This window comes from Kryptolebias marmoratus, linkage group LG18 (assembly GCF_001649575.2).
Source record: "Kryptolebias marmoratus isolate JLee-2015 linkage group LG18, ASM164957v2, whole genome shotgun sequence".
NCBI classification, from domain to species: Eukaryota; Metazoa; Chordata; class Actinopteri; order Cyprinodontiformes; family Rivulidae; genus Kryptolebias; species Kryptolebias marmoratus.
Window position 1 is genome coordinate 17,187,440 of NC_051447.1, and position 13,914 is coordinate 17,201,353.

General features: G+C 39.1%; 1 protein-coding gene across 4 annotated transcripts in view; it reads left to right on the top strand.

The window, feature by feature from the left end:
* The window catches only part of cerk (ceramide kinase), a 48,933-nt gene that overhangs the window by 582 nt on the left and 34,437 nt on the right, over nt 1-13,914 (top strand). Inside the window, exons 1-2 of one of the 4 annotated variants that reach the window (XM_037981307.1) lie at nt 7,977-9,439; nt 10,125-10,242. The exons of 2 other annotated variants lie outside the window; for them this stretch is intronic. In XM_037981307.1, coding sequence (XP_037837235.1) covers nt 9,182-9,439; nt 10,125-10,242 — 376 coding nt within the window. In that variant the 5' untranslated portion in view covers nt 7,977-9,181. Of the gene's footprint in view, nt 1-7,976; nt 9,440-10,124; nt 10,243-13,914 lie in introns of those variants that run through there. One more of the 4 variants, XM_037981309.1, reaches the window with a different exon arrangement.

Sequence of the window (13,914 nt, forward strand, 5' to 3'; positions counted from 1 at the left end):
GTGTCAAACAGCAGGTCACAGGTCAGCTTTCAGCCTCAGGTAATAACAACCCACCGGCGCCTATAGGCAGCCGACAGGGCTGGCTCCTTTCAGATTTTCTGTAGGTTTGTTTTCTTTTTGCAGTTTTATCACTTCTGCTTTCTATTTTAGCCATTCTTATATAAACATGTTCAGCTCATTCAGGAGAGAAGTGTTATAACTTTAGATTTTTCTAACTTTTATTCTTTTTTTCCTCATAGAAACATTGTGAGCTCTTTAGTTCCTTTAAAAACATTCTTCTCTGAACTGCTCCAGCATACTTGCTCGATTTTTGTCTAATATGCCATTTTTAGCTTTTACCTACCAATCTGCTACTTTTAGCCTTTAGCCACCTTTTGGCTGCTTTTAGGTAGCCTTTTGCTCCTCTTTTAGCTGCTGTTCTGCCACCTCTAGCTTTTAGCTAGTCTTTTGATAATTTTAGATTCCATTTTTTGCATTTTTAACCTTTAGCTAGCCTCTTTTGTTACTTTGATTTGCAAATTTGACGGTGCATAGAAATGAGCGAACGTGTCCCGACGCTCTCCGGCCACCGCAGCCACAAAGAGCCGCCTGTGTCTCGTTTTAAGTTCAGAGGTTTCCAAGTTTTGCAGGAACAGCTGTAAAGACGGCTGGATTTTCTAACAGCCTCCAGCTGCTTCTCAGAGGAGCAGCAGAACCAAAATGACTCCATTAAAGCTCACCGGCTTTTCCACGTAAACACGCCCACAACAACCTCTGATCAATCACACAACACTTAGCACAAACCCCTGTGGGATAAAATTCGACCCGGGCCTTGTGTCAGGAAGCAGGACTGAAAGCCGAGTATGGAAAGGCCTTCGATCTGTGCTGTTTGACTGATGTCAGGGATGATAAGGTACGAACTACTGAACATCACTTCTAAAACCACCAGATTATCCCCTTCGGTTTTTGACACAACCCATGTTTAGTAGCTCACCCATCAGCGTTTCAATAACACCAATTTTAACTCGCTGAAATCCCAGCATTTGATTTCTCTCCCTTTTTACTTTTGAGAGCGTTTTCATCATTTGCATCCATCAGACAGCTTCTACCTAATCGGGGCATCCCCCCCCCCCCGGGGCTAATGTTTGCTCTCCTGTGTTAGCCGGGCTCACTGGTCGGCAGTTCCAGCAGCATATGGAGTGGAGCGATTACAGCCGGCCGCTCGCTCCTCAGTTCAAACCCAGCTATTGACCTTCCACAAAGTGGTATCTAGTGCCCTATAATAACCCGCCATAAAGACTTCCATTTATTGAGTCAATGTTCAACGTGGCTTCAACGAATTCCCCCGTCGCTCGCTGTGACAAGAGCCGGTCACTTTACACTGGAATTAGGAATCAAAAAGGACACTTTGCCAGTAAATATATTTAACAAATTTAAACACTGCTGTTAGATAATGGTGGCACATTAATTTCTGAGATGTCTGTTCTCAAAACGACACGCCTAATGACACCAACCTCTGTGTACCTGTAACTACGCGTTCATTTGTCTGTTATTAAAATGTTTCATGAATCACTCTGCAAATTTTAATGACACTCCCAGAAAGTTATCATTGGATGTACATCTAAAACTAAATAACCTTCGGAGTCAACCTGATTCAAAATGGGCACCAAGGCTAGCTGGCCTAAGCAATTAAAATAGTCATATCTCAGTCAGTCTTACAGATACTGAGCTAAAACTTGGTGTGGTAGTAGCTGAGAGTCATCCTCAACACATGCTATAAGCAGTAATAGATGGTGTGAGTTCTTGAAATAAAACCTTGGCGTGAAAGGTGAGTGATATTCAGTGGTGGACGAAGTACTCAACTATAGTACTTGAGTAAAAGTATTGATACTCATGGTCAAATCTTACTCAACTACAAATAAGTATAAGTTGCTCGGTCAAAAATCTACTCAAGTTAAAGTACTGAAGTACTCACTTTTGAAAATACTTACGTATTCAAATGTACATGCATTTAAAAGTACTTAAGTATTCAAAAATACAAATTAAATTTTCTAATATCAGTAATTTTGCAGAACCTTGTAACTTTCAGAAACCACCTGATGTATCGATGCGTAGAAACACTCTGCTGCAACTTCTACACCACCTGGAAAGAACTTCAGCATAAAAATGCCACAAAAAAATAAGGATTTTTCTGTCTAAAAACACATCAAACCAGAGAGTCTTGATTCTCCTCACACTTTCACTATGGATTAGAGCAGGGGTGTCCAATCCTGGTCCTGGAGGGCCGCTGTCCTGCGTGTTTTAGTTGTTTCTCTGCTTTGACACACCTGATTTGAATGACTGAGTCATTAACAGGCTTCTGCAGAACTTGAAGACCTGCTGAAGAGCAGGGAAACATCTAAAACATGCAGGATAGTGGCCCTCCAGGACCAGGATTGGAGACCACTGGATTAGAGGTTTAAGGTTGAATCTGTTACCACAAAGTAACGACCAGCTTCCTAGATATGTAGTGGAGTCGAAAGTACAATATTTGATTTTGAAATGTCGTGGAGTGAAAGTTATAAGTGTCCCCCCCCCCCAAAAAAAAATACTCAAGTAAAGTAAAGATTCTCAAAAAATGTACTTAAGTACAGTAATCAAGTCAGTGTACTCCATTACTGTCCAGCACTGGTGATATTAATTCATTTAATAACTGCTAGTTCTTAATTATTATAAGGATTCAGTACAGTTGAGTTATTCAGTGATTCCCAAACAAGAAATGTGTCATTTTCTTGAACCTAACAGATTTTAATTGAATATTGAGCTTTACAGACCTTCCACTGTTTCTTCCTGTGTGGCTCATTTGGAGCTCAAGCTGGGGTTGAAAGTAGGAAAATGTCCCTGTTGTCCTCCGCACCTGTGGAGCCGGTTTCGCTGCAGCAGAAAAAGACAGAAAGGAACCTCTAATCTCAGCAGAGATGCAGCAGCACTCAGATTTGACAGATCCTCATCAGCTTGTGTTTTCACGATGCTTTCCTGCATATTCTCCCTGACATGCAGCTGACAAACAAGTGTCAGAAAGGCTGAAAGGAATGACAGCCCGGATAGTTTAACTAAGACAACACTGATGGATGTCACTGCTTGGCATTTAAGCAGATTTGGTTGATCCAGATCAGATCATCACTCACAGAAATGTGGTATTTTAGCTGTTTGTATACCGTTCACAGAAAAGCAAATAAGCTAAATTAAAATGATGGATGTGGTGTTGCTTCAAGCTTCATCGTATTTTTTAAGCAAGTGATGTAAAACGCTAACAAGAAATGAGATGTTGATGAAAAACTTGCATGCTAAATTTGATGCTGCTGATACTTACATATTCACGATGCTCCGACGCTCTATTAGGTAACTAACGATGCGTTTGAACAGTGAAACTTGTGTCAACTTTATTTTCTGTCTGAAGCCTTCCTCTTCTTCACCTGTTCAGCTTGGGGTCCCATCTGTGTGTTGCACTCGTCTTCATCATCCTCTCCTTTCTGCTTTCACTTCCTGCTTGTAAAAAAGATGCAATCACACTTTGACCAAAAAATATTTAGAAACGGCTCTATTTTCTAATCCGATAAAGTAATAAACCGGTCATTCAAAAATAAATATGACAGCTGTACCCAGACCAAACTAAATATATGAACTCATGGATTTTATAGTGGTTTACACATTAGTCTTTATAAATTTGCACAATGTGAATTTAGAACTATTCTTTCATCTTTCTAAGTATCTGCCAGAACAGAAACTAGATACTGAGATTCAAGTTGTCAGCAATAAAAACACAATTTTAAAAAAATAATCTTAGGTGAGGATTGGATCATAGATTGATTGATAAATTGACAGTTTTGCCGTTTGGCTCAGCTCTCTCTTCATCACTATAGTGTCCGCATCACTGCACATGCTGTTCCAATCCACCTTTCAGTTTCCTGCCCCATTTTACCTCCTCTCGAGACGCCAAGATACTTGAACTCCTTTATTTGGGGCAGTGGCTCATTCCAAACCTGGAGTTGGCAATTTACCCTTTTCTGGTTAAGGACCATGGTGTCAGACTCAGAATCAGAAAAACTTTTAATGCCAGACACGCTCGCATGTGCTACGAATTTTGTCTTGGTTGCTGAAGACCCCAGTTCTTAACACCTACACATCGCAGAACAAATTAACAACAACACCAGGATGTAATAGATGGTGATAGTAGCAGAATGGAGGTGCTGATCTTCATCCCAGCTGCTTTACACTCGCCTGCTGGAGGTCCCGGCTCACTGAGGCCAACAAAACCACACCATTGGCAAAAAGGCAGCAATGCAATCGAAGCCCCTGAAACTGCAAACCTTCCACCCCTTGATGCACCTAAAAACTCTTTTCACAAAAAAGTTACGAACAGAATTGGTGACAAAGGACAAGTTTGGTGTAATTCAGCACTTATTACTGGTAATGTACACAAGACACGACTATAAGCCTTCTCCATGTCAACAAAACACATTAAGACTGGTTGGATAAACTCCCATGTGCCTTCAGCTATTGTGAGGGTAAAAAGGATAACTTCATCCGTTTTTAGCTCGTCTTTTATTGTGATTATTATGTAACTTTATTTTCAGGCACTTGTTGTGTGAGAACAATAATAGTTCACACTGAAACTGCCTATAAACAATACAATGCCATTTGTGTAGGTGCGGCTTGGAAAAACTAGTTTTCATTAATAGTGTGGCGTGTTCCAACAGTGTTTTGAGCCACTGAGCAGGAAGAACGAGATAAAAATTTATTTCTGCTTCATCAGGATGAGCTTACAGATGAATCAGAAGCTCAGTCATCTCCTGACTGATCTGTAGCTACTCTATCAGTCAATGAGAACTACAAAAAGTTGTTTTAGCTGCTCTGTATGAAGGCACAAAGACATTAACACTGTTTCTATTAGTACCGTCACCATCTATCTGTTGATTTAGTCAGTTTAATTAAATTAAATAAAGTCTAATTGAATGTAGCTCTATTGCTACTGTTACAAAAAAATTGCAAACATTGCAAGTTGCTACTGAACTGCTCTCATTTACTACAGACAGGTTGCATCTAATTTTACACAACATATTACCATGTGGCTGATGTAAAACCATCAATAGTAGGTCAACAACAGAGAGTGGTCAGCTACTCTGATATCAATAAATGAAAAATGGCTTGAGACTGGCTTGGGACAACCCTACCACGTAGTATCAAACACAAACATCAGTGTATTTGGATCTCTAAAGAAAAACTACCGGTTGTCATTATACGATGAAAGCTTGCCAGCATCTATGATAACAGAGGAATCCAACATAATTTTGGATTTGTATGTGTCTGTATGTTTACTCAAAGTAATGCTACAGGTGTTATTTCTTAGTTTAAATGTCATTGTCAATTTGGTGCCAAAGACAAAGGCAGCAGATCAAATCAGAACCACAGTGGTGCCAGTTCGTCCAGTTGTCGAATCTGTTACGTATACCAGAGACTGACTTTAGATGAAACTACTGAAGGCATCATTTACAGAGTTTGACATCTCAGTGTAGGTCTGTCAAAAGTTTCATGTCAAGTTACTGACAAGACAGGGATCAAGTGTCAGACGGGCTGACCAACGTCTTCATTGCAAGCTTCAAAAAAAATAAATCTGATTTATACCTCGTACTCACTAGAACTTTTAGCAAAGTTAGCTGGCAGTTTCAGCGCACCACTAGTGTCTTTGTTTTCTAGGTATACCTTCCACCTTGCTTGTGCTTTCTTCTCCTTCTGTTTGCCTAAGCATTGGCTCAACAAACACCATTGTGCCCAGGAGAAATCCACATGTCTTGTTTGACAGCTCACTGCCATGTGTACCCAGGCAGATCTGTGCTTTGTAATCTAAAGCTGGTTCTCAATGCACAGGCCTGTCTGTGCGCTGAGAGACGGCTGCTGAGGGAGGAAGAGAGAGATACAGAGAAATAAACACTGGCAGGACACGACAGCTGGAGATCGAGCAAACCGTGCAGGTTTATGCTGCATCACTGGCAGCATTATAGGATCTTTGCTTGCATTGATCACGATTATTTATCAAAGGTTAATGCTACAGGGGTAAAACTAATTAAATCTGCATGATTTTGTGCTTTGTAGTGTAGTTCTGCAGCATTAATCCACTGCAGGGCTAGGTTTGTTTCAAAAGCCGATGGCATGTTTCTCAACTACATAAGCAGTTTTCTAAGTTTTGCACCCTCAGTTGAATCTTATCACGCGCTGCACTTGTGTTGCATGTGGTTTGAAGCGCAATATGTAAAAGCAGAGCAGGAGTGACATAAACAGTGCAAACACCTATGAAGGAAAGCACTTCCTTAAGCTTGCAGCAGCTTGTCAGAGCCAAACCACAGTAACAATAAAGGGATTACAAAGTGATCTGCTGTGTACAGGGAGAGGTGCAGAGAACAGCAGCAGAATGTGAATATGATGACAGCTTGTTGGTGGAGGACTGAAGGAAGGCTCAGCCAGGCGGCGTGCGTTGTCAGAAAAATCATTATCGCATGCACACATGTAAACACAACATCCCTCGCTCCAACACCAGGAACGAGTAGGTATACCATGTTGAGATTGAAGGAGTCTTTTATCCTAACGTTGTTGTTTTGCTTCGTGGGTTAATGAGAGTAATGTGGCGTGTTGGGCCACTTAAACACTCAAGGGAGGGTGAGAAAGAATTCAGATCTTACATTGATGTGAAGCACTTTATATGAAATCCTGTCAGGCAGGATGCCACCCCGGTTTATGGAAAGGCAGAATAAGCAGCATAATGAGAAAATGTTTCAAATACATATAAATGTGGATAAATTTGTTGGTACCCTTACAGCTCGCTGAAACAATGCTTCATTCCTCTTGAGAAGTGATTCGGTTTAAAGTCTGTTTATCCGCATGCCTTTGGTATGTGATAAACAAAAAGAATTGTGAAAGAAAAGATTTGTTGTTTATTTTACAAAGAAATGCCAAAATAGTATGAACAGATTTGTTGGTACCCTTAAAAAGACTATTAATATTTGCATTATAGTTCCTCTGACCACAGCTGCCATTATTATTAAAAAGTATAAGGTTCATGGGACTGTAGCCAACCTCCCAGAGAAAATGCAACCTCAGGTTAATCAGACAAATGGTGTGAAAAGTACAAAAAGCCAAGGAAACCATTCAAGGTCAAGGTATGTCTCTGTCTGATTGCACCATTTATTTTGAATCATAATAAAATCCAGAAGGCTTCTTTAAAAAATGCCAGACGACTAGAATTCACCGAAATGTTGACAAGAACCAAGGTTGCTGGGACTGATGAGACAAACTTGGACCTCTTTTGGCTTGTCCAGTTGTTTTTATTTATTTAGTTTTAATATATTATGAAAGGGAACCAACAAATTTGATCCAAATCTGCATACACATACTAGCAATTGCTTATCTGAAGAGGTAGAAGGAAGTCTCTGATCTGGGAGGTTTTTAGTTAATCTCATCCAAACAACGTATTTGTAACCTCTTTTGACACGGCGTCCCTTTGGACATTTAAACCAGTCAAACAGAAGCAGCTCAGCATTACGATGGGACGTGCTTACAGATGAATAACGGATGAATCCGATGAACAGAAGCAATCATTTCTGCTTTTTACCATGAAAAAGGAAGCTTGTCAGTGACGACCTTTAAGGGCTCCTGACACGAGCTGTCCAATCCATTTTGCTGTTGACAAATATTTTCATTATTGATTAACTTGCTCATTTCTTAATTACCATTTGGTTTATAAAGTGTCAATTAATCCTGCCCTTTACAGTTCATCACAAATGTCTTGTTTTGTCAGAAATGTTCAGTCTGGTTTCACATTTTAAATGCTGGAGCAAATGTTGGATTTGTTTGCCATTAATTACCTAAAACTGTTGCAGCTTCAGTTCTTTCATCATTAAGTGTTTTCAGCTGCTACTAAACTCCATAACCAGGGAAGGGAGGGAGGGATGGATGGATAAAGTTTATTTTTCTTAATCAAAAATGTATTACATGAAGGAATGCAGCTCACCGTCGCCAGAGTTTGAAATAAAGATCTGTTAGCGCTCTCAGCTCCTGCCTCACCAAGGTGTAGGTAATTATCTGTAAAACTGAGTGAGTAATGGCCATTTTCGTGTTTGCTAAGATCAATTAGCAGTGGCGGCCATCTGTAATCGAGTTGATCCCCAAAGATAATCAGTTGTACAATCATTACTTTAAGAATTTCATTCAAATCTGGCCTCTGGTTCATAAGAAATGTTCTGACACACAGACATTAACATTATTGCCTGCCTGTCAAGGCAATGGTAGATTATTAAAACAAATATATAGAAGATGTTTGGATGTTTTGCATGTTTTAACACCAATAAAACATAATCCAGGAGGACAGACTTGAGTCAAATCACCCTTCATTCACACCTTAAACAAAAAATAATTAAAAAATCATCCCATTAAGACCCATTATATATGCATTTTTGATTCCATATATATATATATATATATAAATCAGTCTGAGGTCGATAGCTTTAAAAGACTGACTAGTTCATAGTGGATAAAAATATTAATAAATAGTATTATTCAGCAGTTATGTAAGGTGGTCAATTTTTTTTGGCCCACAGGAAGTTTTTGCTATAAAGTTAAAGAACCTTCAAAGGGTTAATCATCTCTGTCTGTCTGTATAAAAAGATTTTAGATCCAATTGTTGTCCTGGAGCGCTGTGCCAATATTGCAGCTTGAAAGAATTTGGGTCAACCTTAATAGGTGCTTTATACTGTGAGGGATTTAAAAGCTCTTATACTCCAGAAGGAACAAGTTTCCTCTAAATTTGTGATTCTGTCAGATTGAACAAAAGCTTCCCTCAGGAACAACGCTCTTGAGTTACAGGACAGGTAGTATTTCTATCAAAACACGTGACTAACTGACCTAATATCCATTACACCGACACACAGACCTTTGTTCTTTCATTCTTCGAAGCATTTATTGCCTTTGAGCCATAGTCTGAATGCAGAATGTCTAACTTTCTCTGCGGTGGGAAGAAAAACCTAAAACTTTAGGTTTTATTAGTCTAAAAGGATCTAAAAATGACCCCTCAAAATCAATCTAATATAATCTGTTTAGTGGCAGCAGCTTTGTGTCTGTGAGTCTGCACAAAATTCAGAAGAAATAGTGAGTTTATTAATTGTTTTCTGGAATGGATTACCTTCTGGATGCATGGATTAAAGTCTTTACATTTTTGCAACTTTTGCAAAATGGTCAAAAAAGCTTGCAAGTTTTTATCCAATGCATAAAACTTGTTTCCAAACAGTCCTGGCCTTCCAGAAAGGCTCTCAGTACTAATGTTAATCCTTCCCACATGCTTTCAGTGGAAACCCTGACGTCCTCAGTGTTCCTGGATAAAAGAAGAAACTCTGTGACCGCTCCAGATCCGGAGATTATCGTCACGTTTAAGGCAAAACAATCTTCCTTAAACTGATACTCAGAACTGCACATGGCAGGTTCAGCGAGTCATTGTTTATGTTTCTGCTTGTCCTAGTTTCACATTTGTTTGAGTCTGACCTGATTCCTGTGGCATTAAACTTCACATGTGGAAAAAACCCCAAAACCAAACCTGATACTTTGCTTTGTTGCGAAATACACACAATATAGTTTTGTACACTTGTGCATTTAGTGCATTTTTCCTCAGCAGTGAACAGATCAACCCACAGGTTGACATGGGCAGAAGATTATAGTATATTAAATTTAAGTAATACATAATATATTAAAGTACTAAATATTACTTTTAGTTTGAGTAAATTTAAATCTACTTGTAAAGATTTATGGGTAAATATTTTAAAGGGTACATATAAATATAGATTTTATGTGTATGTGTGTGTGTTGACAGTATGTCTTTTCGATCGTTATCTTCAACTAAATTCTGTAAAACAAAATTTACTTTGCTCTGTTTTTGCTTTCCTGGGAACAGCTAAATTATCCCTTGTTCAGTTAACTTATTGAAATTATCTTTTAATGGTGTACCAGCTTTTATTTATCTAATGTTGACTAAAAAAAAAATCTAATTCTTGTTCTGAGTTTCTCTGTTTCATATTAGAATTCCAAATTCTTATTAACAGAAAGACAATTTATCTTCCCTGTAGGGAAAGCAGTTAATGTTAGCTGCTAAACACTCAGATGGACCAACAGATCAAGACCTTGTCTGTAGTGATGAAAGCTTTGCTCCGGTCTGTTGTGGCAAAGAAGGAGCTGAACCAGAAGGTAAAGCTCTCAATTTACTGACCCATCTACAATCTAATGCTTATCAATGCTCATGAGTTTTGAGTTCTGACCAAAAGAACAAGAAAGCAGATACAAGTGGCTGAAATGAGCTTCTGTCAGGTGTCCACGCTCAGTCTTAGAGATGAGGCGAGGAGCTCTTTCGCACTGAAAGGAGTCAGCTGAGGTCTGAGGCATCTGGAGGTTTTCTGGGCATGTCTTCAAACTTTATGGTGGGATTATATATTTTCTCTGGCCTGAGGAGCTTCTGGGAGTGTTGCTAATGAGAGAAATGTTTGGGTTTCCCTCCTGGACTTGTTACCTTCATCATCATGCATGCATGCATGGATGCATGAATGCATGTTTGTTTGTTTTATGGAGCCAATATGCAACATGTGCTGCCTTGAGCTATCAGCCTCATTTAGTGATCAGGTGCTTTCAGGGTTTGTTGAGTGACTTTATGGACTTTAAATGAAACAGATCCTGCAGTAGAGAAGGTAGGAGTGAAGTCGAGTGGCTCACTTAATGCTCTATAAGGGTTTGCTCCAAAACAAGGTCTGTATTAATGCTTGAAGGAGCCTTAATGTTGTCCTTTGTAGAAAAAAAAAATGTCAGCTTGTGAAAACAGGGTCTCCTCCCTCCTGGAACAATGTAAGTTTTTTTCCCAAAATATAGTGACCAGAAATTAAGGTTTTGTGGGTATATAAAACAATAAGAACAATAATAACACAAGATTTAAGAAAAAAAAAGTCAAAATTGTAACAAAAAATGTAACTTTCCTGATTTATGTAAAAATGGCAGACTAAAAACTAATACATGAATGTGCTGTTTTAAGAAAAATAAATATCCGTTAAAGATATGCTAACATAAATCTTGTCTTTCTGGAGACTTTATCAATATTTGCTTAGACATACCATAAATTATTCACGTTTCCCATTTATTTTAATGCATTTCTGTGCATGGTTATTTGTGGCCCTGGGGTCCAACAAATACATATATTGCCAAAAAAGGTAAAGCTGCTTAATCATTAACAAAAAAAAAAAAGAAAGAAAGAATCTGCAGACATAGTAGGGAGACCTCACTTTACCCGGACTGACACCAGTTTTTGAGTCTAACTGAAACTCCACAGCAACAAAAACATTTGTTTTCTCCTTTATGCCGAACGAGTTCCAGACATTTGAAAATAAAGGCTTTTTTCCCTCCCCAGTTCCTGAAAAGCTGACTTTTGGCAGATAGGAGACCTCTCGGGCTGAGCCCTGCAGCATGATTAGGCAGCACACACCGGCTCACTGCCAGCTCCGAGATTCTTTTCAAGTACAAACAAACAAAAAAAAAAAGTTCGTCAGAAGAGCCGAGCGGCTCTGCTGTGTTCAGCCGAGGGCTTAGCATGTAGCTTAGGGACCGCACTCTGCTGCAGGAGTCAGTGTGTGGGTTTGTGTGCGGGGACAGGATAATGTATTTATATCGGGGTGTGTGTTTGCATGGAGGGATTTTTTTTTTGAAGCAACTTTAAAATGTTTTCAGTTTGTTTGCCAACACATTGCAGCTGTGGTTGTTACACTCTGATGTGTCTGGATACTGTTTGTAGAACGGTACTAATCCAGTCTTTTTATTGCCCGCCGCCGTGAAAACCAGGCAGTCATGTAATTGCCTGTGTTTGGCATGTGCTCATATGTCTGTTAGCAAAATAACTCATTAACCAAAGAACCGATTTTAATAAAACTTTCAGAAAGTTATTTGATTTACCATTTAAAATGGCCACTACGGCCTTAAAAGACACAAAATTGGCTTAAACTCAAGCAATTTCACAGATATTGAGCTCAAATTTGGTGTGGTAGTTGCTGATAGTCACCCCTAACACAAAGTTCCAGCATTGACAATTAACGTCTAAAACTTTTGCACTCAAGGTGGTGGGTGACCAGCATGTCTTTAAGGAATGTTGGTTCGTTTTAGAAGTATTGCTGCATATTAAGCATTGATTTTATGCATTTTACATGTTTTCTAATCCCAATAACTTAAAGTCTCACAAATGCAATAAAAGAGCTTGAAACCTAAGATTTTTGGCACAGCTTTAGTAAAAATCAAACTTTCAGGTGTTGTTTTGACCAAACAGTTATCTTTTGTCCATAAATACACATGTATGAAATTACATTTTGGATACTGAGACATTCTGTGTGTTTGTCAGCACATCAGGCAGTAAATGTTAGTATTATAGAGAGGCTGCACATGAAATGGATTCGATTCTCTGCCGTTTCTCTGTTGACTTTACCGTCTTCAAACATGTGGAGGGCGTACTTAAACCAACAGCACATACGGTACAATAACTTTTCTCATGGACGTGTTTGTTCAGCTCACTCTAGGGCCTTGTGACATTAAATAACTGGGAAGACAAAAGTGTAAATAAAAATCTTGGCTGAAATTTATGTAGCTGCTCTAGTTTCAGCGTAAGTTTCCTTCTTCCAGGAAAAGCAGATCAAAATGACGAGTCGACTTCAGCAAAGTAAACCTCAAAATGGTGTGAGCTGTAGTTTATTGTGTTGTTAATTTACTGTTGAGCTCGTGGGACACAGCAAGAAGAAATGCCTTTATTCTCAGTGTGGTTTCTCGTGTCTATTTCAACAAAACAAGGACGTCAGCTAAAAAAACCAGGGCTGTTCTGTCTTTTATAAACTGGTTTCATATAACAACAGTGTTTTTGTTGGAATTGTTACACATCACTTAAAGTTATGTCTGTTGGACACAAAAATGCACCTTCCTGATTACAATAAACCTCATTTTTTCACTCCATGACCGTTTCCTACAAATGTCCACACGCTTGTATTACCACTTTTTTAGGACTTTGTATTGACTTGCATTCATTTCTGTTAACCAAACCATGTGTAACCCTGACCTAAACTCAGTTAGCCATAAACTTAACCCAACAATGACTGACCACCATATTAGGACCAGGCTTTGGTCCCAATAAAGACTGCTGGTTCTTCGTGCGACTTGATTATACCAGAAAAGGTCCTAAAATAGGTAACAACAAACCAATTCTACACAATCAGAAAAGTAATGTTCAACCATCTGCAATCCCTTCAGGATTTCGCGGGCATTTTTTGTGATTGTTGTGGCTAAAACGCCTGATTTCGTGGGCATTTTCCTAAAAGTTGCAACTTTTTTTTTACCAAAATCAATAAAAAAACATAACTTTTAAGATATAAACCAAAATAATTCCTAGTTTTGTAAGATAATTCCCAACAAACATTGACATTCTCAAAAGGTGCTTTATTTGAGAACTTTGATAGCTTCTAAACTGACATTCATGTGCATTTCTGGATCGTCCCTGGTCTGCAGCTCTCCTCACATGTTTTGCAGACACAAAGTGTTTGTCGATGCGTTTATGTTCCATGATTACACTGCAGGACGTGCAAAACAGCTGCAGCTGGGGAGGAAACTGGTTTGCTGAAATCTTTGTGGGCAAATGTGAAACATTAGCGCACATTTTGGCTTCGGTCGCTGCTCCTGCACGCTTCCGGCATTCTGATGTTAACAGGAAGTGACGTCACGTGTCTTCTTCCTGAGTTATTTGGGGTTATTTTGGTTAAAGTTGCAAAAAGTTGCGATTTTGCGGGGTTTGCTTGATTTTGCGTTAGTAGTTGCGATCGCAACATCGCGAAATCCTGGAGGGTCTGC